Raw genomic sequence first — 25,093 nt, 5'->3', positions numbered from 1 at the left:
TCAACTAAACAAAAGGGATGGTGTTGCTCTGTCAATAAAACATTTATTTTTATGTGCACTGAGTAGCTGGAGTCAGGATTATCATCTGTGTGCAAGGTAATGAATTAACTTGTCTTTTTCTAGCATGGTGTCTTGTTTCTGTGGAAAATGGACCATCGAGGCAGAGTGCAGGGTCCTGCCCTGGTTAAGCAGGAGTATGGGAAATGCTTGTGTCACTGTGTCTTTCGGCCACCCCCTCCTGGCGAGTGAGTATTGGCCCCATCAGAGTTCTGCTAGACCAGGTCTTTGTCTTGTTCCACGGAGAGAACGTCCTACCCACAGATGAACTATTTTAAAATATATAAAACCCTGTTTTTTTCCTAATGGCCCTTTATTTCCAAGCTCTTCTCCCACTCTGGTAGCTGGCTCTGTGTCCTGGCTGCAGTAACAGGTCTTCTTTCTCTTGTCCACATCTTCTGCCTTTTGCTGTTGATTCTTTTTAGTTCTTCTCATTAGCAATGCTCCTGATTGTGGAAAGCCGTAAATACACTGGAAACACAATTGTCGTTATATTATTGTCAAAAATATTTAAATTAAAAGTCAGTTCTTAAACATTATTATTTCTTTCCTCTCCAAGCAAGAAATAGGAAGCAGCTGTAGTAAAAAGAAAAGCTTTCCGTGTCTGGGTTTTTCTGTTTCACATCTCTGTAAAAATAGTTATGCGTATGGAAAAAAAAAGGTGAAACAATGCAAATGAAAATTAATATTAAAATTTTGTTTTGTATCTTTTTGAGTTTGCCCTTTTTTCAATCACTGTATCTTTATTCTCTTTATACAATATGCTTTATTAACTACTCATCCATTCTTTGAGACTGGAACTACTGTTATGAAAGGAATTGGGAATGAAGTATCTCTCTTTGCAGGGACTTTGTACAGCTGGCAAAAGCAGCTGTGAGTGGCGATGAGAAAGCCTTGGATATATTTAACTGGAGGAAAGCCGGAATGGGACCACCTCTGAAAATGGCAGTCCAGGAAGGACACTCCTTCTTTATCGCTTTGACAGATGGTAAGAACAAAACCACTTTTACATTTGGCTGAGAAGTTGTTTCCTTAGAGCTTCAAAATAGTTCAGTGCATGATAGTCTTGTTTTCATATATGCGACATCTGGGGTATATTCATATATCCATCATATTCATATATTCAATGGGGTAGAGTATTTGTAGGAGTTGTAAAATGTTTGGTAAGAAATGAATAAAATTATTGAAATCTTATCATCTTCAGGGAGGTCTTGTTCACAAGGACACCAGAGGTACTGGGTTAGTCAGGTTCTTGAAGAAGTATGAGGAGAAGAGTCTCTAACACCAAAGTGAAGATCAAATTAGGTTTTGTGCAAAGCTTCAAAATAATGCATGTGTAGTGGGTTCTTTTTTCTATAAATAGGCAAATTCTGCTAAAACATACATCTTAAAATATATTCTGAATTTGCTTTTTTTCTCATGCTTTGAAATGATGCTTCTGTCTTACAGAGCAAAAACTATGAGAATCTGCTTTGTTTGTTTTCTCCCTAATACTGTTTCTTCTCTGCATTTTCCTCTTCCTTGACTTTTACTCTTCCCTGTCTTTTCCTATCCGTTTTAGTCTTCTGGGTACTAGTTTGTTCTAAACCAATTTTCTTCCCACCCTAATTCTTCGCATGATGCCATCTATCTCTAACTTGCTCTCTCCGGAGCCAGAATGTGTGTGACAAGTTGCGTAATGGATGTGCTTTTGGTAGGTGATTTGAGTGGGTAATCTTCTTGATTCAAGTGTTAACTGCTCTGAAAACATTTCATTTGTGCTGGTTCTGCAGTTCAGTTACAATTTGATTCAATGTTTTACCAAAACTGACACCCCTTGTTTACTCTAGTAAAGCAGCAGTAGAGCTTGCAGGAGTGGCATGGGCCAGCCATGTGGTTGGTTTGCAGAGCAGTTAACATTGTACCTTCTTTTGATTTGTGAATTATAAGCCTCTTTACTAGATAGGAACCATTTAAATGGAAAATGGATACGGGGCGCTTCATAAAGGTATAAGGAGAAAAACTTTGAGAAGCTGTGCCCGTTCCATCCTCGCCTTCAAAGCTGCTGTTGTGGTGGTGCAGAGCCCCATCTAGGGACAGGCTCTGTGTCCTGCGGGTGCTGTCCTTGGTTTGGGCCTCCTTGTCAACCTCAAATGTCTCAAATGTCAGTCAAATGACACTGACTGTTACTTGTGAGCAGCCTCATTGCTTAGCTTGGTTTGGGCATATGTATTTTGGACTCGATTCTTAATCTAGTTAGTGATCTGCCATAACTCCCAAATGTCCTGAGAAGGACTTGGGGATGCTTGTGAGTGAGAGCTGGACATGCCCTCGTTATATGCGCTGGCACCCAGAAACCCACTGTGTGCTGGGCTGATCCCATGGTATGGGCTGTCGCTGTTGAGCCGCTAGCAGAGAGAAGAATCCAGTTCTCAGTGGCAAGAAGGAAAAGGCCTTTATTGTTTTGATTTCATCATATATATAGAGTTTTCAAAAGTCACCCAGATTGGTCAGTCAAAAACCTCCCCCTAGGCCTGATTGGCCAGGTTTGCACCGTCCAAGTCTTGAGACACTGTTTTTAATAACATCCAGACTTTATCTTTATTTATAAAACACAAAAGGATTTCTCATGGGAAAGACCTGTGCTAGCCACAATGGGCAGCAGAGGAAGGGGCAGATTCTGCCCCTCTGCCCCACTCAGGTGAGACCCCACCTGCAGAGCTGCCTCCAACTCTTGGGTTCTCAACACAACAATGATATGGCACTGTTGGAATGAGTCCAGAGGAGGCCATGGAGATGCTCCGAGGACTGGAGCTCCTCTGTGCTAGACACAGGCTGGGAGAGCTGGGGGTTTTCACCTGAAGAAGAGAAGGATCTAGGGAGACCTTAGAGCCCCTTTGACTGCTGTCCTAGGTTGCAATATAGATGTCTTCAGTGTTCTATTACCACAAGCTGTGGGGCACTGGTTGTTCTCTCTTGCTATGACTCACCCCTGATAATGGGTGATGGGCCATCAAGAACCCACAGCAGGACTCATGGACTTACCTCACATCCTATTGTGACATGCTCCGCCTAGGAGAGAGGAGCCAGGCATTCCCACCTGAATATAACCTGATTTTGGAACTGCACAAAGAAGCCCTGTCTACTGGATTCCCAGAGGACAAGAGCTACCACTGGACCTTCAGGTGGAGACCAGACCTTCCACAGGATCACCTCTTCAGCCTAACTGCTTCACTTGGACTGCTGCTACCACCCTGACTAACAGGGTGTCAGGTTGTATCTGACTCTGTCAGTGTTTTTTTCTCTTGTATTATTGCACTTTTTAAAATTTTCCTATTAAATTATAATCCTGACATGCGTTGTCCCTTTGGCTTGTTTTCAAACTAGTACATATTTTGGCACCCAATGTGAAGCACGACCTGAGGAAAAATCAGAAATATAATTCTTTATTACAGAAATCTATTCACCACGATGCTCAGCTTGTCTATGTGGGTACTGTGTCTAGCTCTCTATATTTTTCCGAACATGGGAAACTATCTGCCTGTTGTATTGCGCCTGTTGAGACCAGGGAATGGCATGAGAATTGCTTTATTGGTTTATTATGCCTATTGCATGATAAGCTGCAAGGTGATGAATGCCTTTCAGAATATATGCTCAATTTGGTCTGCCTGTCCTAGTCTGAGCTGCTACGTCTGGGACCTCCTCAGCAATCACACCCAGCCCCTGGGGATAGGAGGAGAGAGCGGTTTCTTTCAGCCTTTCAGGCCAGGCACAGCAGTTTTTGGCAATATTGAGTTCCATCTGGATGTTAAGGATGTCATAATCTTCTTGTCAGTTCTGTTTTCTTTTTTCTCTATGACTGGCACCGTGTACATCATGCTTAGGAACAGAGCAATACTTGATGTGGTACAGCGTCTTCTTGAGGAAGAGGAGAAAAGAAGCAGGTCAGCAGGCACCATGTCCACGCAAACTGCCACCAAGAGAAAAAGAACCAAAAGATCAGTCAACATCTCCACACAGACCATCACCGAACCAGAACAGCCAAAGCCGGTAGCAGTTGCCCCCATCCAAATAAAAGAAATCAAAGAGCAAGTCAAGTCCGCATAGTGACTGACGAGGATGCGGCAGGACCATCACACCCAGCAGAAGAGAAGAAGCTGGAGATCATCACTCGTTCTCTATCCCTGGGGGAGTTGCAGGACCTACTGAGAGAATTCACCCGGCAGGTGAATGAGCCCATCCTGACCTGGCTGCTCCGCATCTGGGATGCTGCAGCTAATGACACCATTCTGGACGGAAGTGAGGCCAGGCAACTGGGATCCCTGTCCTGGGATGTGGTCATTGACCAGGGGACTGGGAGAACCAAGGAAACTCTCAGCCTCTGGCGGCGACTCCTGGCGAGTGTACAGGACAGATACCTTTGCAAAGAAGACCTCCAGATGTACCAAGGCAAATGGAGCACGAATGGAACAAGGTATCCGATGCTTGAGGGAATTGGCCGTACTAGAGATCACTTTTTCAGAAGATGAAAGATTCCATAAGAGCCCAGATGGTGTCCAGTGCACTTCACAAATGTGGCTAAGATTCGCACAGCTCAGGCCAGAGATATACTCTCGTTACCTAGCGACACTGCAGTGGAGGTAAGGAGAGGACAAGGTGGGCGTGTTAGTCAACAAACTGAGAATTTACGAGGACACTGTCACTGCCCCATTACGCACCCATGTCACATCAGTAGAAACAAAGCTGACTGAGCAAGTCCGGAGCTTGATTGAAGAGAGCCACCAGAAACTGAGGAAAGAGCTTAAAGAAGGAATTTACCATGCCTTACCGGAACCCACAAGAGTCTCTGCCATCAGGAGCAGATGTCCCTCAGCCAGGGAAAGAAGACAAACTCTGTGAGGTAACCTCTGGTTTTTCCTACAGGAGCATAGAGAAGACATGAGAAAGTGGGATAAGATACCCACCTCCTCTTTAGCAGCCTGGGTATGCGAATTGAAAAAGAGACATCCATCTGAGGAGGCTCATCTAGGTTCAACACTGCCCCAGTGTCCCGTGGACAGAACCCCAGAGGGTATAGGAATGATAATATGACCAGTCCTCTTGAAGAGACTTCAGGAACACATTTACAGGAGGAGAGCATCGTGTACCGTGACGAGGATTAGAGGGGCCCTGCCTCTAGCCAGATAGAGGAAAGGGATAACCGGATCTATTGGACTGTGTGGATCCGATGGCCTGGCATGTCTGACCCACAAAGATATATGGCTTTGGTTGATATTGGCGCTCAATGCACTCTGATGCTATCCAGGTATGTGGGGACAGAATCCATTTCTAGTTCTGGGGTGACAGGAGGATCCCAGCAGCTGACTGTACTGGAAGCTGAAGTCAGTTTAACTGGGAACGAGTGGCAGAAACACCCCATTGTGACTAGTCCAGCAGCCCCATGCATCCTCGGCACATACTGTCTCAAGAGTGGATATTTCAAAGACCCAAAGGGACATCACTGGGCTTTTGAGATAGCAGCCGTAGAGAGAGAAAACATCAGACAACTAAATACCCTGCCTGGTCTCTCAGATGACCTGTCTGCTGTAGGACTACTGAGAGTTGAAGAACAACAGGTACCAATCGCCACAGCAACAGTGCACCGCCGGCAATACTGCACCAACAGACACTCTGTGGCCCCCATCCATAAGATGATTCGTGAACCGGAGAGCCAAGGGGTGGTCAGCAAGGCCCGTTCACCCTTTAACAGCCCTATATGGCTGGTGCGTAAGTCCAGTGAAGAATAGAGACTGATGGTCGACTACCGTGGCCTGAATGAAGTCACGCCACCACGGAGTGCTGCTGTACTGGACATGCTGGAACTTCAGTACGAGCTGAAAACCAAGGCAGCAAAGTGGTATGCAACCATTGATATTGCCAATGCCTTTTTCTCCATTCCTCTGGCAGCAGAGTGCAGGCCTCAGTTTGTTTCCACCTGGAGGGGTGTTTAGTACACGTGGAACCGACTGCCCCAGGGGTGGAAGCACAGTCCCACCATCTGCCATGGGCTGATCCAGGCTGCACTGGAAAAGGGTGAGGCTCCAGAACATTTGCAGTGTATTGATGACATCATTGTGTGGGGGGACACAGCAATGGAAGTATTTGGGAGAGGAGAGGAAATCATCCAGATTCTTGTAGAAGCCGGCTTTGCCATCAAGAAGAGTAGTCAAGGGACCTGCCCAAGAGATCCAGTTCCTGGGACTGAAGTGGGAAGACGGACGGCGTCAGGTTCCTACTGAGGTCGTCAATAAGATCACTGTGATGTCTCCACCAACTGGCAAAAAGGAGACACAAGCTTTCCTAGGCACCATAGGCTTTTGGAGAATCCACATTCCTGAGTACAGCCAGATCGTGAGTCCTCTCTACCTCGTAACCTGCAAGAAGAACGATTTCCACTGGGGCCCTGAACAGCAGCAAGCCTTTGCCCAGATCAAACAGGAGATTGCTCATGCAGTAGCTCTTGGCCCAGTCAGGACAGGACCAGAGGTAAAGAATGTGCTTTACTCCACAGCTGGGAGCCATGGCCTGTCTTGGAGCCTTTGGCAGAAGGTGCCTGGCGATACTCGAGGCTGACCACTGGGATTCTGGAGCCGAAGTTACAGAGGGTCTGAAGCCAGCTACACCCCAACAGAGAAGGAAATCTTTGCTGCCTATGAAGGAGTCCAAGCTGCCTTGGAAGTAATTGGCACAGAAGCACAACTCCTCCTGGCACCCCGACTACCGGTGCTGGGGGGGCATGTTTAAAGGAAAGCATCCCTCTACCCACCATGCCACCGAAGCCACATGGAGTAAATGGATTGCCCTCATCACACAGCACACCCATATTGGAAACCCAAATGGCCCTGGGATTCTGGAAATTACAACAAACTGGCCTGAAGGTGAGACTTTTGGATTATCTTCAGAAGAATGGGAGGAGCAAATAACATGTCCTGAAGAAGCACCCCCATATAATGAGCTGCTGGAGAGTGAAAGACGTTACGCCCTCTTCACTGATGGTTCCTGCCGAATTGTAGGCACAAATCAGAAATGGAAAGCTGCAGTATGGAGCCCCACACGACAAGTTGCACAGGCTACCGAGGGACAAGGTGGATTGAGTCAGGTCATAGAGCTGGCTTTGGATATTGCCTAACGAGAGAAATGGCCAAGGCTCTATCTCTACACCGACTCCTGGATGGTAGCCAACACGCTGTGGGGATGGTTAGATCACTGGAGAAAGGCCAACTGGCAGCGCAGAGGAAAACCCATCTGGGCCGCTGAGATTTGGCAGGACATCACTGCCTGGGCAGAGAAGTTGACTGTAAAAGTTCAACACATGGATGCACATGTACCTAAGAGTCGGGCTAATGAAGAGCATCGTAACAACAAGCAGGTGGACTGAGCTGCCAAGGTGAAAGTATCACAGGTAGATCTGGACTGGCAGCACATAGGAGAATTATTTCTAGCTTGCTGGTCCCATGATGCCGCTGGTCATCAACGGAGAGATGCAACGTACAGATGGGCTCGTGACCGAGGGGTGGACTTGACCATGGACAGTATCTCACAGGTCATCCACAGCTACAGGACCTGCACTGCAATCACGCAGGCCAAGCAGGTGAAACCTTGGAAGCATGGCAAGTTGACTACATCACCCTTCCCCAAACCCTCCAAGGAAAGCACTACATGCTGACCATAGTGGAAGCAACCACGGGATGGTTAGAGACCTACCCTGTGCCTCATGCTACTGCCTGGCACACCATCTTGGGCCTGGAAAAGCAAGTCCTGTGGAAACATGGCACCCCTGAGATAATTGAGTCGGACAATGGGACCCATTTCAAGAACAGCCTCATAAGCACCTGCGCTAGAGAACACAGAATTGAATGGATATTCCATATCCCCTATCCTGCACCAGCTGCCGGGAAAGTTGAACGGTGCAACAGACTACTTAAGACAACTTTGAAGGCACTTGGTGGGGGCGCCTTCAAAAATTGGGAACTGAACTTAGCAGAGGCCACCTGGATGGTCAACACAAGAGGCTCCATCAATCGAGCTGGTCCTGCCTAGTCAGAGCCTTTGCACAGAGTGGATAAAGTCCCTGTGGTACATATGAGAGGTATTTTAGGTGTTTGGATTAGTCCCACCTCTGAAGTCCCACCATGGAAAGGCAAACCTATCCATGGGATTGTTTTTGCTCAAGGACCTGGTTACACTTGGTGGGTAATGCAGGCAGATGGGGAAACCCGTTGTGTACCACAAGGAGACCTAATCTTAAGTGAGAACTGTGTGTAAAGATTTTCATTATACATACACACACAAATATATATATATATATATATATATATGTAGAAATTAGGGGTGGATAATGGCCTAGGTTGCAATATAGATGTCTTCAGTGTTCTATTACCACAAGCTGTGGGGCACTGGTTGTTCTCTCTTGCTATGACTCACCCCTGATAATGGGTGATGGGCCATCAAGAACCCACAGCAGGACTCATGGACTTACCTCACATCCTATTGTGACATGCTCCGCCTAGGAGAGAGGAGCCAGGCATTCCCACCTGAATATAACCTGATTTTGGAACTGCACAAAGAAGCCCTGTCTACTGGATTCCCAGAGGACAAGAGCTACCACTGGACCTTCAGGTGGAGACCAGACCTTCCACAGGATCACCTCTTCAGCCTAACTGCTTCACTTGGACTGCTGCTACCACCCTGACTAACAGGGTGTCAGGTTGTATCTGACTCTGTCAGTGTTTTTTTCTCTTGTATTATTGCACTTTTTAAAATTTTCCTATTAAATTATAATCCTGACATGCATTGTCCCTTTGGCTTGTTTTCAAACTAGTACAACTGCCTAAAGGGGCTCCAAGACAGCTGGAGAGGGACTTGGGACAAAGGGTCTGGAGGTACAGGACAAGGGGCAGTGGCTTCCCGCTGCCAGAGGGCAGGGTTAGATGGAATATTGGGAAGAAGTTGCTCTCTTTGGGGGTGTTCAGGCCCTGGCACAGGTATTCCCAGAGAAGCTGTGGCTGCCCCATCCTTGGAATGGTTAAAGACCAACTTGGACAGGGCTTGGAGCAACCTGGGATAGTGGAGGTATCCCTGTCCAAGGCAAGAGAGTTGGAAAGAAATTAATTTTAAAAGTCTCTTCAGACCCAAACTGTCCCATGATTTAACAAGATGAAGATATCTGTGCAGTGTTTTATTTCAGGGAGAAAATAAAGCAGTGGGACAGGACTTGAAATTTTTTTTAATATAGCTGGAATGTAGGGAATGGTATTATATTTGCAAGAGTTTTGGAAATTTAAACATTCTTTTTAATCAGATCAATCATATAATCTCTTGGGTGCAACATTTTAGTGCCGATCCTTAATGTTCATTCTTACAGACTTGTGTTTTCTGCCTAAGCTATTAGGGGAGATGATATTCAATTTTGTAGTTTTTTTGATTTGCAGTGGTGTAAAATGTCACCCTTATATAATACCATGATTTGCTAAGAAATTGTGGGTGTGGCTTGAGATCTGTCAGATTTTGATGACATTGGTTTCAGTGATTTTTGTAATACCGCTTGCAAACTACTGTACTGCTTAGAGGGGGTTTCACTGCATAAATCTATGTTTGCAATAGGCACAGCCAAGGCAAATTTTATGAGGTTCAATAACGCAAAATACCATGTGCTGAACTTGGATGACAGCAGTGCCTTGAGGCTTGGGAGAGAGTGGCTGGAAAGTGCCCAGCAGGCAAGGCCCTTAGGGTGCTTCGTGACAGCAGCTGAACCTGAGCCCGGGTGTGCCCAGGTGTGCCAGAACGTGAATGGCACGTGGCTTGGATTAGCCATAGTGTGGCCACAGTGACCATCCTCTGTGCTGGGCGCTGCTGAGGCACCTCAGTTCTGGGCCGCTCATGACAAGAAAGATATTAAGGGGCTGGAGTGTGTCCAGAGAAGGGAACAGAGCTGAGATGAAGGGACTGGAGTACAGGTCTGATGAGGAGCAGCTGAGGGAGCGGGGCAGTTTCAGCCTGGAGAAAAGGAGGGTCGGGGGGCGATCTCCTCACTCTCCACAACTCCCTGACAGGAGGGTGCAGCCAGGTGGGGGTCGGGCTCTGCTCCCAGGGAACAAGGGACAGGAGTAGAGGAAGTTGTGCCAGCGCAGGTTCAGATTGGATATTAGGGAAAATGTCTTCCCTGAAAGTGTGATCAGGCACTGGAATGGGCTGCCCAGGGCAGTGGTGGAGTCACCATCCCGGGAAGTGTTCAAAAACAACTAGTTGTGGCACTTCATGATGTGGTTTAGTGGGTGTGGTAGTATTTGCTCAAAGATTGGACTTGATGATTTTGGAGGTCTTTTCCAACCTTAATGATTCTGTGATTCCATGATTTATAGAATACTACAACTTAATGAAATTATAATGGCTTTTAAAATGTTCATAGGCGCCGTAGTTGCTGTGGTCAGTCTTTTCAGAAAGATAGTGTCCCATTTGCCAGTGGAATTATGGGTTAAAGCTGAATTTGGCGTGTGGTGCAGTGTTTCCTAAACAATAAAGAGCTTCAGGGCCACAGTTTTCTGTCATCTAAACTCTGCTGTAAATTGAACCAGTTCTTAGCTGCTATTCTTCTTTCACGGATTTTTTCCAAGACTGAAGATTTCAGAAGCCATCATCCATATAGAAAGTTTGCTTGCAGTTTAAAATTATTTAAATTATTCCCCTTTGGATTTTCTAAAGAAAGAAAAATATGCATTGGCTTATTGCTCTGGTCAGCTATCGTAGTCTGTATTCTGAGACAAACTACAAGGTGAAAGAATTGTTATTTTTACCTTTTCAGTACTTGAGGAATGTTTTATTAAGGTAGAAGGCAGCAACTTTGGCTTTTGTTGCTAAAAGCTATTGACATAAAATCTGCACCTTGTTTCTTTGTGCTGCAGGTTCGGTGCACTATGTGAATGAGAAAGGGAAGACAAGGCAGGTTTTGTCCATGGACAGTCTGGTCCGAAAGCTTCTGTTGCTAGAGGAAAGAGACGTTTTACTTGTAATAACAGAGAATCTGCAGTTGTCTTTACATGCAGTTTCTCCAGAGGGAGAGGCAGAAGAGCTCATGAAGGTAAGAGTCATACTACAGAGTAAAGTTGCAATATTTATTCTTTATAAGTATTTGTTTGGGGTTTTTTGATTACCACTGCTTTGCTTTCAAATGAATCAACTCTCGTTTTTGTTTCTCAGATAATACCTTGATTAAGAAGCAACAATAGCTCATCTAAAAGTGGAAGAGAGTGATGTGTTACTGAACTTGGAAAGATGGTTTTCATCTTGTCTTTCTGTTTTTTCGTAGTTTCTTTAATTTTGACCCTATCTTAATCCTTTTACACTTAATTTAATTTTCTTAGTGAATTAGAGAAAAATTGGAAATGACAGCTGTCCTAGTTGCAGAGAGGGTGGAGCTTAGCACTGTGTAGGTGAGGCTAAGTTGTTTTGCTATACCAACTACATCACCACTGGTTTCGGGGAGAAAATGCACACCCCAGAAGTGGGCCTCTCTCTCATGGGAAGGTTGTCGCCATCAGCCCTGCAAACTCCATCATCTTTCCCTGCCATTCACTCTCTCCCATTTTCTCTGAGATGCACCTGTGGAACATGGTACTGAAAGGAAAGTGGTGGAACAGAACTGACATGTGCTGAATGTCAGCACTGGAGGCCCCCAGTGCAGCCAAACTAGATAATTTGGTTATCCAGCTGAGCCCAGTCCTGCCAAACATATTCCAGCTAAGCCAAGCCAAAAGGAATGCAGCAGAATTGTAGGGAAGTGGCAGCAACCTGCAGGACCAACTCCCACCATAGCAGAGCAGTAGAAGTGACTGTACAGACACTTACGTGGAACTGAGCCCAGTGGAGCTGCAGTGCAACCCGTCTTGGATGACCCAGCTTTCAGGGAGTCTGTTTGCCATTATTTTTTGTTGTCTTGGCCCGGGGGGCAGAAAGCCCCCTGCCAAACTGTCTTTGTTTGCGGCAGCATGTGGGAACCTGGGGAAGTCATGTGGACGCAACCTACGGGGAGCATCCACCATTTTCGTTTTGGTCTCAGCAGACACATAAAATGAATTTTTCGTGGGTAAAACTCCTTCTGGATTTGTATTTTTTTTAAAAGTTCATATTGCTGTTGTTACTGTGTGTTTCTTATTCCATTACTTTTTGCTTTCAGTAAATTATCTCAACCCACAGTCTCTGCTTGTGTCCCTCCCTTACCAGAAGGGGCAGGAGAAGGGGTTATGGCTTATTTGGAGTTCAATTTTTTGCTGGTGTTCAACCACCACATTTAATTGGCGCCTAACATAAAGCTCAAGAGGATTGAGGTAACTTTGATCTAAGCATTTGTGTTTTAGGTAGAAAACTCTCTGATTCCAGCGTTGCTTGGTCTGTTCATGTGGGTGTGATACCTAACCCTGTATATGGAGTATGTATGCTATATATCTGCCATGGTGATCTGTTTCAAAGCAGGGAGAAGGATCAAGATTGCTGTACTCTGTGATACCAGTTTCTGGCATGGTAACATCAAAGGCAATGGGAGGTCATTTGGGATGTGTCTCAAGTGTTGTTCTCCTGTCCTGGCCTGGGCTCCTACCTCTGAGGATTCATTAATAATCATACCCAACCTGTGGGAAGAAGAGGAAAGGATGGTTTTTCTCAGCCTTTTATCCTCTTCTCCTCCTTCAGGTCTGCTACAACTACTTTCGAGAATTTTGAATTCTCATTGGGTGTTAAGGGAAGCATACCCTCAATTATATGTCTACTATGTCTCCTCTGTTCAGTCTACACCATGTAAAGATTCAGGACAGAGATTTCTAGGAAAGTTGTCCAGAAAAGGGAGAAAATGGGCCAGCTTTTGAAAGAGTACTCTGCTCCTGACTTGGAAGTTCACCCCTGAACAACTACAAGACCCTGATGAAGTGGCAGGATGTTTGAAAGAAAATTGCAGTGGTGGTTCCAGAGAGGTGCGAAGTTATGGAACACAGTGGACCCTACCTACAATTTAGTGAACACTGCTTCTTTCTATACAACACCCTTAGAGGGAGGAGGAGGAAAGCAGAGCAACAGGCACCACGGCCATTCAATCTGCAGCTGAACCACAAGAACAACCTGTGCTAGGAGCAGTTGCCTGTATTCAGAAGAAGAAATCCAAGACCAAATCAGTTCATGTAGTGAATGATGAAGAGGAAGCAGGGCCCTCACAACAGGAGGAAGAGGCAAGGCTAGAGATAATCACCTGACCCCTGTCCCTGGGTGAGCTGTTAGACATGCAAAAAAATTTCAGTCAGGTGAGCCTCCAGTCAGGTGAGCCTCCAGTCAGGTGAGCCCCTGATGGCGCTGCTCTGATGCTGGGCTATCATGGCCCATGATATGAAATCAGATGGTAGTGAAGCCTTGCAACTGGGATCCATGTCCTGGGATGCGAGTATTGATTGGGAAAATACCAGAAACTCAGCCTCTGGAGGCAACTCCTGTCAAATGTGAGGGAAAGGTTTCCTTGGAAAGATGACCTTTTAGTGCACTGAGACAAGTGGAACACCACGGAGCAAGGTGTCTGGTACCTGAGAGAATTAGCTGTGCTGGAGATAATATTTTCAAATAACAGGCAATTCTCTGCTAATCCAGATGACATCCAATGTACACAAAACATATGGCAGAAATTCCTACAGAGCGTGCCAGTGTCATATGCCAACTTGTTCGGAGTGATGTCATGGAAGGAAGACGAACAAAATGTGGACAATTTGGTTACCAAACCCCAGATATATGAAGAAACTATCTCTACCCTGATTTGGGCTTCTGTCTTCTCAGTGGAAAGACTGACTGAGGATGTCCAGAAATTAAAAGAGACAATTAAAGAGGAAATGTCTCACACCCTGCCCTATGCTATTGCAAAATGCTGCTTGTGGTTAGACCCCAAAAATTCACTTTCCTAAGATGTTTTTTTCTTTTTATCCAAGACAGAAAAAGACTGGACACTTGTATATTACAGGAGTGTCCACTTCTTATTGATCATTACTTATGTTTGACTAGAAGTAAGATTTGGTATTTCACATTTTAAAGCAATCTTTATTAAATTCTAGGAGAAGATCTAGTGCAAGAGAAAAATACTGCTCCTTATCTCCTTAATTAAGCCACTACAAAATTTCTTTTACTAAATTTGTACATTGTAGTCTTGATGCATTTAGTGGTGATCACTGTCTGAACTGTCTGAATTCACTGTCTGAATATGTTTGTCTGAATTGACAGGTAGGTCTAGTTATTTTTATATTTTTACTTTTTAGCCAAACTATGCGGTTTGGCTTACTGTCCTTCAATGTGTTCCTCCCACCTTCTGTAAATTTATTTATTTGCTTATGGTTAACAGGTGAAGTTGAGTGGCAAGACTTGTCATTCTGCGGACATGATTCTAATAGACCATAGCCTGGTTGTTACAGCATTAGGTGAGACAGTCATCAGGTAAGAATGAAAGTTGTTCTGGCTGCCCCTGAGAAGGGCCATCTAAAAGTCAGTCTGTGATGAACTGAATATTTTGCTAAAGTTTTGGTTGGGGTTTTTTACCAATAATGAAAAATTCCCAATATTTCCCAATTTTGTCAAAATAAGTAGAGAAATGAAATGAAAAACTGTTTTCTCAAGGACAGAAACGAATTTGTTATGGCAACCAGAAGAAAGTGCTTACTTTTCAGCATGTTTCTGTTATTGTAATATAGGACAAGTATTTCAATTACTTCTGTTTCCAATACTTCAAAATATGTTGCTTTGCCATGTTGTTATGTTACTGTGTTCTGTGGTTTTGCCTTTTTGCAATCTTTTCTTCCTTGTCTTTACTATGACCTGTTCTACCTGTTTCCTCTAACCTTTTGGGAGGGTGGGAATGTTCCATTAATATCAGTAGCTCCCTTTATTGAGACTCTGTCTGCTACTATCAGACAGAATCTTTTGTTAATTTTGTGAGAATGCAATAAAAACTAAGTATCAAGAAGGAATAGTTTCATGGTGATACTTAGCTCTAGAAAATAAATCTGGAATCCAAATGACTACTGGCAAGGAATATTCTTAAAATAGAGGAGGAAGCATATTGAGGGAGGAAGAAAATTTCAACTAGCCCTCACTTTTTTCTTTTTTTCTTAAAGCTGCACTTGCTTCTGACTTCCTTCTTCATAGGAGAATATCCCTAAACATGCTGCAGATTAAAAAGTCAAAGGAAAAGGAAGGAGGTCTTTAAGAAATTCACATTCCAGAGGCAGCTGCTGACAATTTAATTTTAAAAATTAAATGATCTAGGTATTATGGAAATAGTAAATTAATGCCATTTACAGCATCCTATTGACAGTGTTTGGCAAAACACCTGGAAATAAAAGCATTTTTAACACTCTGGTTTTGTGTGCCTTAGGTTTTGGGACTTGGATCGAGATGAGAATGATGTGCTCTCCCTAGATGTGCAATTTGGCTTTGACAGAGGAGAATGTATTAACTGTGTGTCTTACTGCAGTGCTAAAGGTGAGAAATAACATGGTAGCTGTGATCGCTGGTCCTAAACCTTGTCAAACCTCAGCCTTCCATGCTCTGTAATCATTTCCATATGTTTGTCTTGTGGGTCTTGAGAATCTTGAGGATCTCAGTGGTAGTATGTGATGTAGAAGATTTTAGTCTGGATCAGAAATGTGCCTTTTAAAGGTGCAGGGAGATAATTTGATACTCAACTACACTTGGACTCACTGTAGAGTTGTCTCATGGCATACGAGCTGGATTCCCTTTGATACAAGTACCCCTGGAGTACACCTAATGCACTCCAGAGTGTTTTGGGCATTCAATCTACAAGCCTGCACTACAGCTAATGCAAAATAGAACTTACCGGCATGTATTGTGTAGATGCCAAGTCCTTACTACAGATCCTTTCTACAGATCTACTCCTGGGCATCACCTTATTTGCTAGTGTAGGCACAGCTGATGTCTGCTAGAATGGTTTTCAGTGGTTGATGGCCCAAGGTGACTACAAAAACAGCTATTTAAAAATAAACACAAGCCATAGGAGGAATAGCTGAGGTCACTTGGTTTGTTCATCTTGGAGAAGAGGAGACTGAGGGGAGTGTTCATTGGGCAGCTTCCTCACGAGGGGCAGATCTGATCTCTTGTTTCTGTGAGCAGTGACAGGACCTGAGGGAACAACTGGAGCTGTGTCCAGCCAGGGGAGGGTTAGACTGGATATCAGGAAAAGGTTCTTCCTCCAGAGGGTGATCAGGCACTGAACAGGCTCCCAAGGGAAGTGGGGATAACCCCAAGGCTGCCAGAGGTCAAGGAGTGTTTGGACAACACTCTCAGGCATGTGTTGAGATTCCTGGGATTGTCCTGTGCAGGGCCCAGGAGCTGGACTGGATGATCCTTGGGGTCTCTTCCAGCTCAGGATATTCAGTAGTTCTATGTTATAAGAAATGGTTAAAATGAAGTAATTGTCTGATACATTTAAAAAATAGTTTCATTTGGTAGCTTGGAAGATGCACCTTGCCACATGGAACTTCTCCCATTGTTTCTCCACAAAAGTTCTCCAGTCCAGGACTAGGATGTTGGTTTGCAGTGAGGCAAGAAATCCTGCTGCTGGAAGGTGGCTTCTCAGTACCCAAGAACCAGAGTTGTCTTACATTATCTGATGTGGGTTTGTTTTTCTGAAGTCCAAGAATAAATGCCTGAAATGTTTCTGAATGGCAGGTCTCTTGGCAGCTGGAACTAGCAAGGGGAGAGTAGCAATGTGGAAGAAAGCAGCAGGATCTGATCAGAAAACATGGGCTTCCGAGGGCAAGGAGAAGTGGACGTTCCAGGCATCTACAGAACTTGAAGGAAATGTCGCTCAGATAAAGGTAAGAAAAGAGCCTCCTTGAATGTTAGTGGGGCTTCACAAACTTTAAATTAATAGGTTGCCTTTGTGAAACAGATGAATATGATCTCCATCATACGGATATGTGTTCCAGCAGAGGCTGGCCCTCCTTCAGAAGTAGGAAGAAAACCCCTGAAAATGAAGTAACTTTTAAAATTGAAACAGGCAGAAATACTCCCTGTTTGTAGCTAGAGTCTCCATCATGTGGCTCATTGGCAAACCCTTTTGATTCTGTTCCCTGAAATTATTTTCTGGAAAAAAAATATTACCGGGAATGTCAATTTCACATAGATTTATTAAAATAGCAAGAAAATCTGACTAGATGCATGATTTTATTAATTAATAATTTTTTCTATTTGTCACTTTCTCAATGTAAAGTTTAATATCACTGGTAGTTGTAAAAATAAAAATATGTATTTACAACCAAATATTCTTTAGTGAGAACATGTGCCATCTAGAAGGGAATGCTATGTCTTTTAATGTATTGTCTTATTAAGCGTCAAGGTGCAGCATTTTTTATTTATTTGGAATATTTTCATTTGTCACAATGAGATTAAACACTGGCATTCTATACCTAATAGCATTTTGATATATGCAGAAGAGAAATGCTGAGTGGAACAATCATAAAATTAAATTTTATAGGTTTTATATTAATGAACAGCTTTTTTTTGCCACCAATATTCTGCTAAAAGGCAAAGCTTGTGCTTTAGGTTCTCCAGCATCTTTGGTTGTTGGTTTTTGTACCATATTACGAAGTTTTTTCAATTTTTCAGTGTTTCTGTTATACTTCACATCATTCTGTTGCCATGCTTTGTATGTGAGAACAATCCCCATTATTTTTCATAAAGAAAGAAAATCAAATATATCTGGTGACTTTCAAGGGAAAGTAATTTTATGTTCGCTATTATTCTGTTTTCTCATAAGAGTGTAAAGTATTTAAAAAGCAATGGCATTTTCTTGCTTTGTGTTTGTATCGATCAAGGGTCTGTAACACCATCCTACTCACAAAGTTAAAACAGAAGTGCCATGAAAATGGTGAATCCAGGTATTTTATTCACAAGCTTCAGTAACAAAAGGTCCAGGGTATAGGAAATAATATGTACCATAAGTATCTCATATATCTGCTAATAAATTGTGGGAATGGAAGAGATATGGGTGATTGTGTCAGCTTTCCCATTCAAGCCTTTTCCAGATAACAGGATGTGGAGTACTGTCCAGAAATAGCGCCTTGTTCCCAGCTCTGGGAGCATAAACAAAAGCATTGCCAAACAATTGTCAGCAATCATGGTGGATTTATCTCATCAAGATGTCTTTAATTATGGAAATACTAGATTATTTTTGTTTTAATTCTTGCACTCCAAAAAATATTTTCTAAAAGATTAAAAAAATTGTTACATGTGTAATCTTCTGGTAATTCCTGTAAAAGCCTTTTCCTATTTTACCATTAAAAAGTCAGAATTGAACTTGCGTACCAGGGTGAGGTCAAAGGGCACCAATAACTTCATTTGATTCCATGCAAACCTTACCTTAATCAACCTGATCTAATGGCTTCATAAGAGCTGGGGTGGAAATTCTTTCTAGCTCAGCTATTCTGCAGTATAGTACCCCTTAACAGCAGCCAAGGGTCCTTAAATGGTAAAACAAACGGAAAACCCCCGTGCAAAATAGCTTTTTTTCTTAAGTCAGTCGTTGTGTGTAGAAAAGGGCAACAGAGCTGAGATGAAGGGACTGGAGCACAAGTCTGATGAGGAGCAGCTGAGGGAGGTGGGGGGTCCTGGCCTGGAGAAGAGGAGGCTCAGGAGGAACCTTCTCACTCTCCACAACTCCCTGACAGGAGGGTGCAGCCAGGTGGGGGTCGGCCTCTGCTCCCAGGGAACAAGGAACCGGAGTAGAGGAAGTCGTGCCAGCGCAGGTTCAGATTGGATATTAGGGAAAATATCTTCCCCGAAAGTGTGGTCAGGCACTGGAATGGGCTGCCCAGGGCAGTGGTGGAGTCACCATCCTGGGAAGTGTTCAAAAGCTATGTGGATATGGCAACTGGGGATGCGGTTTAGTGGTGAACAATAGTGGTGGTGTTAGGTTTATGATTTGACTTGGTGATCTTTGAGGTCTTCTCCAAACTTTGTGTTTTTATGATTCTGTGGTTCTATAACCTTCATAGAATAAATTGTAAAAGAGTTAGTAGCTGGAATATGGAGATTCTTCCAGGAGAAATAGAGAAGTGTGCTTTTGGACACCCATATTTATGCATGTATTTAGCTTGCTTTGTTAGGGGATTTGAGCTAAACTGAAAGAGCTGTCAAAGCTGCTAAAAGAATATGGTGATGTCCTGGTTCTGGCCAGGACAGGGTTAATTTTTGCAGTAGCCAGGAGAGGGTACTGCAATAACCTCAGGGACTCGGAGGTTATTCTGTACCACCCCACAGCATTTTCCAGGAATGGAGGAAGGCCTTGCATACAGGTTGGGATAGCGTGGCTGCAGTCAGGTTGCATGTGAATCACTCACGTCTGTCTTGTATGCTTTTGTCATTAATATTGTTGCTGTTAATTTTCTTATCTCATTGCTGTTTCCAGTAAATTGTTCTTATCTCAACACATGATTTTTACCTTTTGTGCCTTCAATTCTCCTCTCCTGCCACAGCAGGGACGGGGGAATGAGCAAGTGGCGCATAGTGTCGGTGTGAACATTAAATTTTAGCATACCATTCCTAAACCACAACAGATAATCAAAAAGAAACTATTCATGCACTTTGCTTTCACACATTGCAGAGTTACTAAACCCTTTAAATACCTGACGCCCTCTTGCAGCAGTGAATATGGTGCAATAAGATCTTCAAGCAGTGAATATGGTGCAATAAGATCTTCGAGAAAAAAGTTGGTTTAATTTAAAAAACACCTCTTCTACTTAGACTAAGGGAATCTGAGTAGCTGGGTGTTAGCAGTTACGTTTTCTCAAAATAATTTTTTCCCATTTTTTGTCAAGGAGATGCAGGGGGGGGCTGCTTGCTAGGTAAAATGGCAGAGATGAAGACAGAAAAGGAATGGCCAAGTACCTTGACATACCCCTGAAATGGTTTGGGGGGAGGGTAATGGGGATTTTTTGGCAGTCTCTTAGCTGGAGCAGTCTTTGCCCTGCTTGGAGGGGAGACAATTGCTGGTTTTGGTGCTGGACTTCTCCTGCCCAGGGGCTTGGTGCTGCTGTGGAATTCTCCTTGCTGCCTGTTGGTAAGCCAGCTGCTTGCAGGAGCTGCTGGTTGGCTGGGACTTTTCAGCACTCACCATTGCTGGAAGACCTTCACCATCTGCAGGGGAAAACCAGGCCCCCCAGCCCCTCTCTCTCTCCAGAGACAGGGTCCCAGCTACTGGTTGACTGGAACCTTGGCAGCTGCCATCCCCACGATACTGCACGGGACATGTGAGAGTCTGGGGAAGCTGAACTCCCCACCTTCTCTCTCTCTCCCCAAGGCCACCATTAACCCCTGGGGAGGCTCAGGGCTCGCATTGGAGCATTGCCTGGATCCACGGGGGAGTCACTGCAGCCCCTCTGCCTCTCTGCTTCGCCTGGGCCAACAAGGCCCCCTGCTGGTTGTGGTTGTAACTACACCAAAGGGGAAATTGCCTAACGGGTGGGAAAACTTCTGGTGTGGGTTTTTTTGGTGTTATTTTTGTTGTTGTTGTTTGGGTTTTGTTTGTATTTTTTGTTTGTTTTTTGGGTTTCTGTTTGTTCTGTTTTATATATATATTTATTAATAAAGAACTGTCATGCCTTTTCCCATATTTTTGCTTGGAAGCCCTGTATTTTTGAAGTTATAACAATTTGGAGGAAGTGGGTCATCTTTCCATTCCAGGAAGGTTCCCGTCTTTCGTTGGCAGACACCTGTCTTTTAAAGCAGGACACTGGTTAACAAGCGTAACAGTTTGAATCTGTAATACTTCCCAGTCATTCCCTATGGTTTGTATTCAGATAATAGGACTTTATGTATGTATAAAAATATTTATTCTGTCTTTCCCCATGTCATTTCTCTTGGGACATTATTGTGACATTTCAAGACCAGATATGAAATGTTATGGTTTTTCTTTTCCTATTACGTACAGTGGGGCTCCCGAAAAAACCTGCTGGCAGTGAACAACATCAGCTCTGTGGTGATCCTCAGTGAGCAGGCCATGTTGGCACATTTTCATCAGCAGGTGGCTGTGGTACAGGTGTCTCCCAACCTCTTCAATGTGACGATCTTTGGCACAGGAACCACTCACAGCCTTCGTGTTGATATGAATGCTAATGGAGTCTTTGCTACTAAGGTTAATTGGTTTGTTTTTTATTTTTCATTTGTTTGCCTAATCAGTTGCCTAGTTAGGTTTATGGAGACCAAACTTTCTAAGTCTTTAACATAAGCCTTTTTTTTTAATATTCAACTTAGTGTGCTATGAAAGTATTGTGATAGCAGCAATGGTGCTGTGGTGGCGCTATTTTTTTTAAGATAGCACAGGGACTCAGGAATTTTCTAGGGTGCTCACCAGAACCCAGAGAACTTCTGGGCTGCTAGAAGCCTTCAAACCCAGTGTCCAGGGGAACTAGTAACTGTTGGTTATTGTAGGGGAGTTCTTGCTGTGTTACTGCATGAATTCCTGTATTCCAAAAGGATCTGAATGTATATATTTGTTTGGTGTTTTGTTTGTTTGTTTTAGGATGCTGTAGTATTCTGGAATGGGAGGCAAGTGGCTGTATTTGAGTGCTCAGGAGATACCTTCAGAAGTGCAGGTAGGACTTAAAACATTGGACAGAGTTGGAATGCTTCTTTTCTTCCAGAGTTATATGTTCATTCATGGTAGCTGATGCACTGTACTCACAGAATCACAGAACAGTTTGGTTTGGAAGGGACTTCAAAGTGCATCTTATTCCAACCCCCCTGCCATGGGCAGGGACACCTTCTTCTAGACTGGAAAAAACCCTCAAGGCTTAAGAAAAACTTATCTGATGTAGCTAAATTATATTATACAAGGCCTTGCACAAAACATGGCATGAGGCTAGAACTACTTATTTTTATGGTTTTTTTAAGTACACCATTGATGTTGGTCAAGAGCAGCATTTTTGTCCTGCTTTTGTAGCTATGGCTCCTGTTGCCTTTACAGGTAAGACATGGAAATGGCTATTGAAGGCTTTTCCACTTTGCTTGAGAGAAAGTGTAATCAAGGTTACATAGCACTTACATTGGAGCTGGGAAGGAGGCTTTTTGTCCCAGTTCTCAAGAGAAGTTAAAAATTACAGTAAATAGTGCCAAGTAGAGTAAATTTGCTTTTTAAATGATTAATTCTCCCTAAATATTTCTGCCTTGAGAAATAAATGATGCAGAATTCCATGAGCCCCATACAAAATCGTGAGATTTGCCTTTTAAGAACCATTAAGTGTTTTCTGCTTGTCTATATTTACTGATATATTTTATAACTTTTCCATGCTGGATCATTGCTTTATTATCAGCAAGGTCCCAACAATCTACACCACTTCTGAAGTTATTGCAGAACCACTATTCTAACAGATTCTGTTATCCCTCCTCAGTAGCAGTTCAATGAAGGGAGAAGTGAATTCTCTCACCAGAACCTCACATTGCACTTTTTTTTTCTTTCTTTCACTGCCCATATCAAGTCTTCGCCCTTCCTCTCTCACTTGTTTCCATGGACAGAGTGTACCAACAGCTGTTTGCAGTGGGAACTCCAGCTTTGAATGTAGCGGCAGAATGGAAGAAGGCTGAAACATTAAGGAGTTGGGATTCAATAGTGACTGACAGATTGAAAAAGGGATTGGTGCAAGATAGTGGAAATTGAATGCTTTAAGTTACATTTTTTTTCTTTTTACAGAATATATTTGTTGTAATGATGGCTTCGTTGTGATTGTTCCAGGTGCTTTCCTTTGTGACTCTCCAGTTCTGGGTGTGCATGGAGAAAATCTGTACACAGTGGAACCGTATCGGATCCAGGTCCGCACCTGGCAGGTAAGGACTGAGAAAACCATGAAAGGGCAAATAGGCCTTATTATTTTCTAAGATTGGTGTGAGAGCTTAAAAGTTAAGTAGATAATCTTTCTAAATCTATTAACTCTACCTTGTCATAATACAGTGCTCAAAATAAAAAGTATTTTGAGTATTTTAAAAAGTCTGCCACTTTGAACACTAATGCACTCTAACTAATAAGTATTTACAGACTTTAAGATTATCTAAATTGCATGCAGGTTGAAATACATATGATACTGTCAGAAAGATGAGCATGTTGAATCTTCTTATGAGATAATGAAAAATACCACTTGAACATTTTGTATGAACCTTTGCAGCCTCTGCTAGTCTGTGAGAATCAAAAAGAGAAATCTAATTATCAGAGTTCTGTGATACATAATTTTGCTTAGGAAGTAAATATATTTTAGAATGGGTGTGATTTATTACATAAATACAATGTGTTTGTTTTTACAGCTGTATATTTAAGGACCTTCAGGTACTTGCTATTTCTGTATCTCTTTAACTCGGTAAAGGTTGTGTTACTAAAAGGAAATTATTGCAGAAAGATGCCTTTAAATTTAGACGTTTTTGAGGTTATGTACATACCTGAAACCCAGATTGCATTTGTGTGTGTATGTTTCTCCAATTTGTTTGGAGTGATTCATCTAACACAGAAGTTCAGCTGTTCGTGACTCAACTTGGTGACAAAATAAGTCCCTTCTAGTGAGGATGTGGCCACACAAACCTGGTGTTACACATTTCTTCCCAGGGCACAGTTAAGCAGCTGCTGGTGTTCTCCGAAACAGAGGGGAATCCATGTCTCCTGGATGTCTGTGGGAATTTCCTAGCTGTGGGAACTGATATGGCTCACTTGAAAATCTTTGATCTCTCACGCAGGTATTAATAAAGCTTTTAAAATAATCTGTTTATAGTTAAGCTTATATTTTGTGGGGAATCTTCAACTGTTTTTGATTTAATGAAAAGCAACAATCCCTTTGAATCTTGAGACAGTACATGCAGCCTGTGTAAACTGATGGCTTCTTTCCAGAGCAAGGGAGGAACCACGGAATAATTAGGCAAGTCATGGATTGATGATGGTGATGATGATGATGATGATGATTATTTTTAAAAGAGGATACCATGAGGGATATTTGAGTGCATTTAAAAGTGTGTGGAGAATTTATGGAAGATCAAGCAAGAGTGTCCCATGTTTCTTCTGATAATTTGAACAAGACTTTAATCTCAAAAGAGTTGAAGTAAAGAAAGCTAGGTCTCATATCTCCTCATAAACCAGCAAACTTTTTTCAGTGAATCTATGGAGAAAGTGAACCTAGAACTACGGAAACTCTGTTCTTCCTCCTGTTTAGGTTAAGAAAGAAGTTTACCTGACTTTGTTCAAACTTTGCTGTACTTCAATACTGACAAACATGAAAAAGATGATGACATGACCTTCATTTCAAAAATTTAGGTGCTAATGGCAAATATAATTTTGAAAAGCTGAAAAACCTCAAGAGTGAAACACATTTTGTTCTTCTTTGCGTGCTGTCACCAGAGGAATGCTAAAGTCTAGTTAGTGGCCCACTGGAAACTACCTGGGTTGGGATCACACACATTCCACCTGGAACACAATTTGAAGGTTATTAGATTTGGGCAGGTTGTAATTAGCATAAATATTGGATTATGATGTTTGATAGTAAGAAAAAAATAGCTTCACTCATGCATGCTATGATAAATTTTTGTATTTGGTACTGAAAATAACCCTTCTCTTTTTAAAATTATGACACTCTTTAATTTCAGGGCACCATAGTTGGCTTAGAACAAAGGTTATTTTTATAGAATCAAAGATTTTTTAAAAATGAGACTGTATTATAGGATTAAACTGCTGTCACTTCAAATTACTGTCAATTCTTTGTGCTGCATTATTTTGTTTCATTAGATTTGTCTTCTTTGTTGCTGACTGATTACTGTGTTTGTATCTGTACCAGCAATAAGATTATTTTGAGATAATAAAATATATTAATGCCCCCCACCAATGACATTTCTTTACTCCTGCTCCACAGAGTAAAAAAGTTCATACACGAACTTTTATGTGATGGGCTCTATTCAACATTCATGGTACTGTTCAACTTACTTCTGTAGGAAAAGTAGGCCTCTGTATTCAGAA

General features: G+C 42.9%; 1 protein-coding gene and 1 long non-coding RNA gene across 3 annotated transcripts in view; both read left to right on the top strand.

The window, feature by feature from the left end:
* Positions 1-25,093, top strand: part of IFT140 (intraflagellar transport 140) — a 95,016-nt gene that overhangs the window by 12,917 nt on the left and 57,006 nt on the right. For both annotated transcript variants that reach the window (XM_085075262.1, XM_085075261.1), the window contains exons 4-13: positions 124-245; positions 903-1,045; positions 10,977-11,152; positions 14,438-14,529; positions 15,467-15,573; positions 16,780-16,928; positions 21,041-21,244; positions 21,632-21,704; positions 22,841-22,932; positions 23,699-23,826. In XM_085075262.1, coding sequence (XP_084931388.1) covers positions 124-245; positions 903-1,045; positions 10,977-11,152; positions 14,438-14,529; positions 15,467-15,573; positions 16,780-16,928; positions 21,041-21,244; positions 21,632-21,704; positions 22,841-22,932; positions 23,699-23,826 — 1,286 coding nt within the window. The remainder of the gene's footprint in view (positions 1-123; positions 246-902; positions 1,046-10,976; positions 11,153-14,437; positions 14,530-15,466; positions 15,574-16,779; positions 16,929-21,040; positions 21,245-21,631; positions 21,705-22,840; positions 22,933-23,698; positions 23,827-25,093) is intronic.
* On the top strand, positions 1,052-3,389 carry LOC146430998 (uncharacterized). The gene is made up of 2 exons (XR_014855229.1): positions 1,052-2,435; positions 2,704-3,389. It is a non-coding gene; the product is annotated as an uncharacterized LOC146430998 (long non-coding RNA).

This window comes from Lichenostomus cassidix, chromosome 14 (genome assembly GCF_008360975.1).
Source record: "Lichenostomus cassidix isolate B80296 chromosome 14, HeHo_3.0, whole genome shotgun sequence".
In the NCBI taxonomy this organism is placed as follows: domain Eukaryota; kingdom Metazoa; phylum Chordata; class Aves; order Passeriformes; family Meliphagidae; genus Lichenostomus; species Lichenostomus cassidix.
Note: the sequence above shows the minus strand (reverse complement) of the source record. Positions and strands in the feature narration are given on the sequence as shown.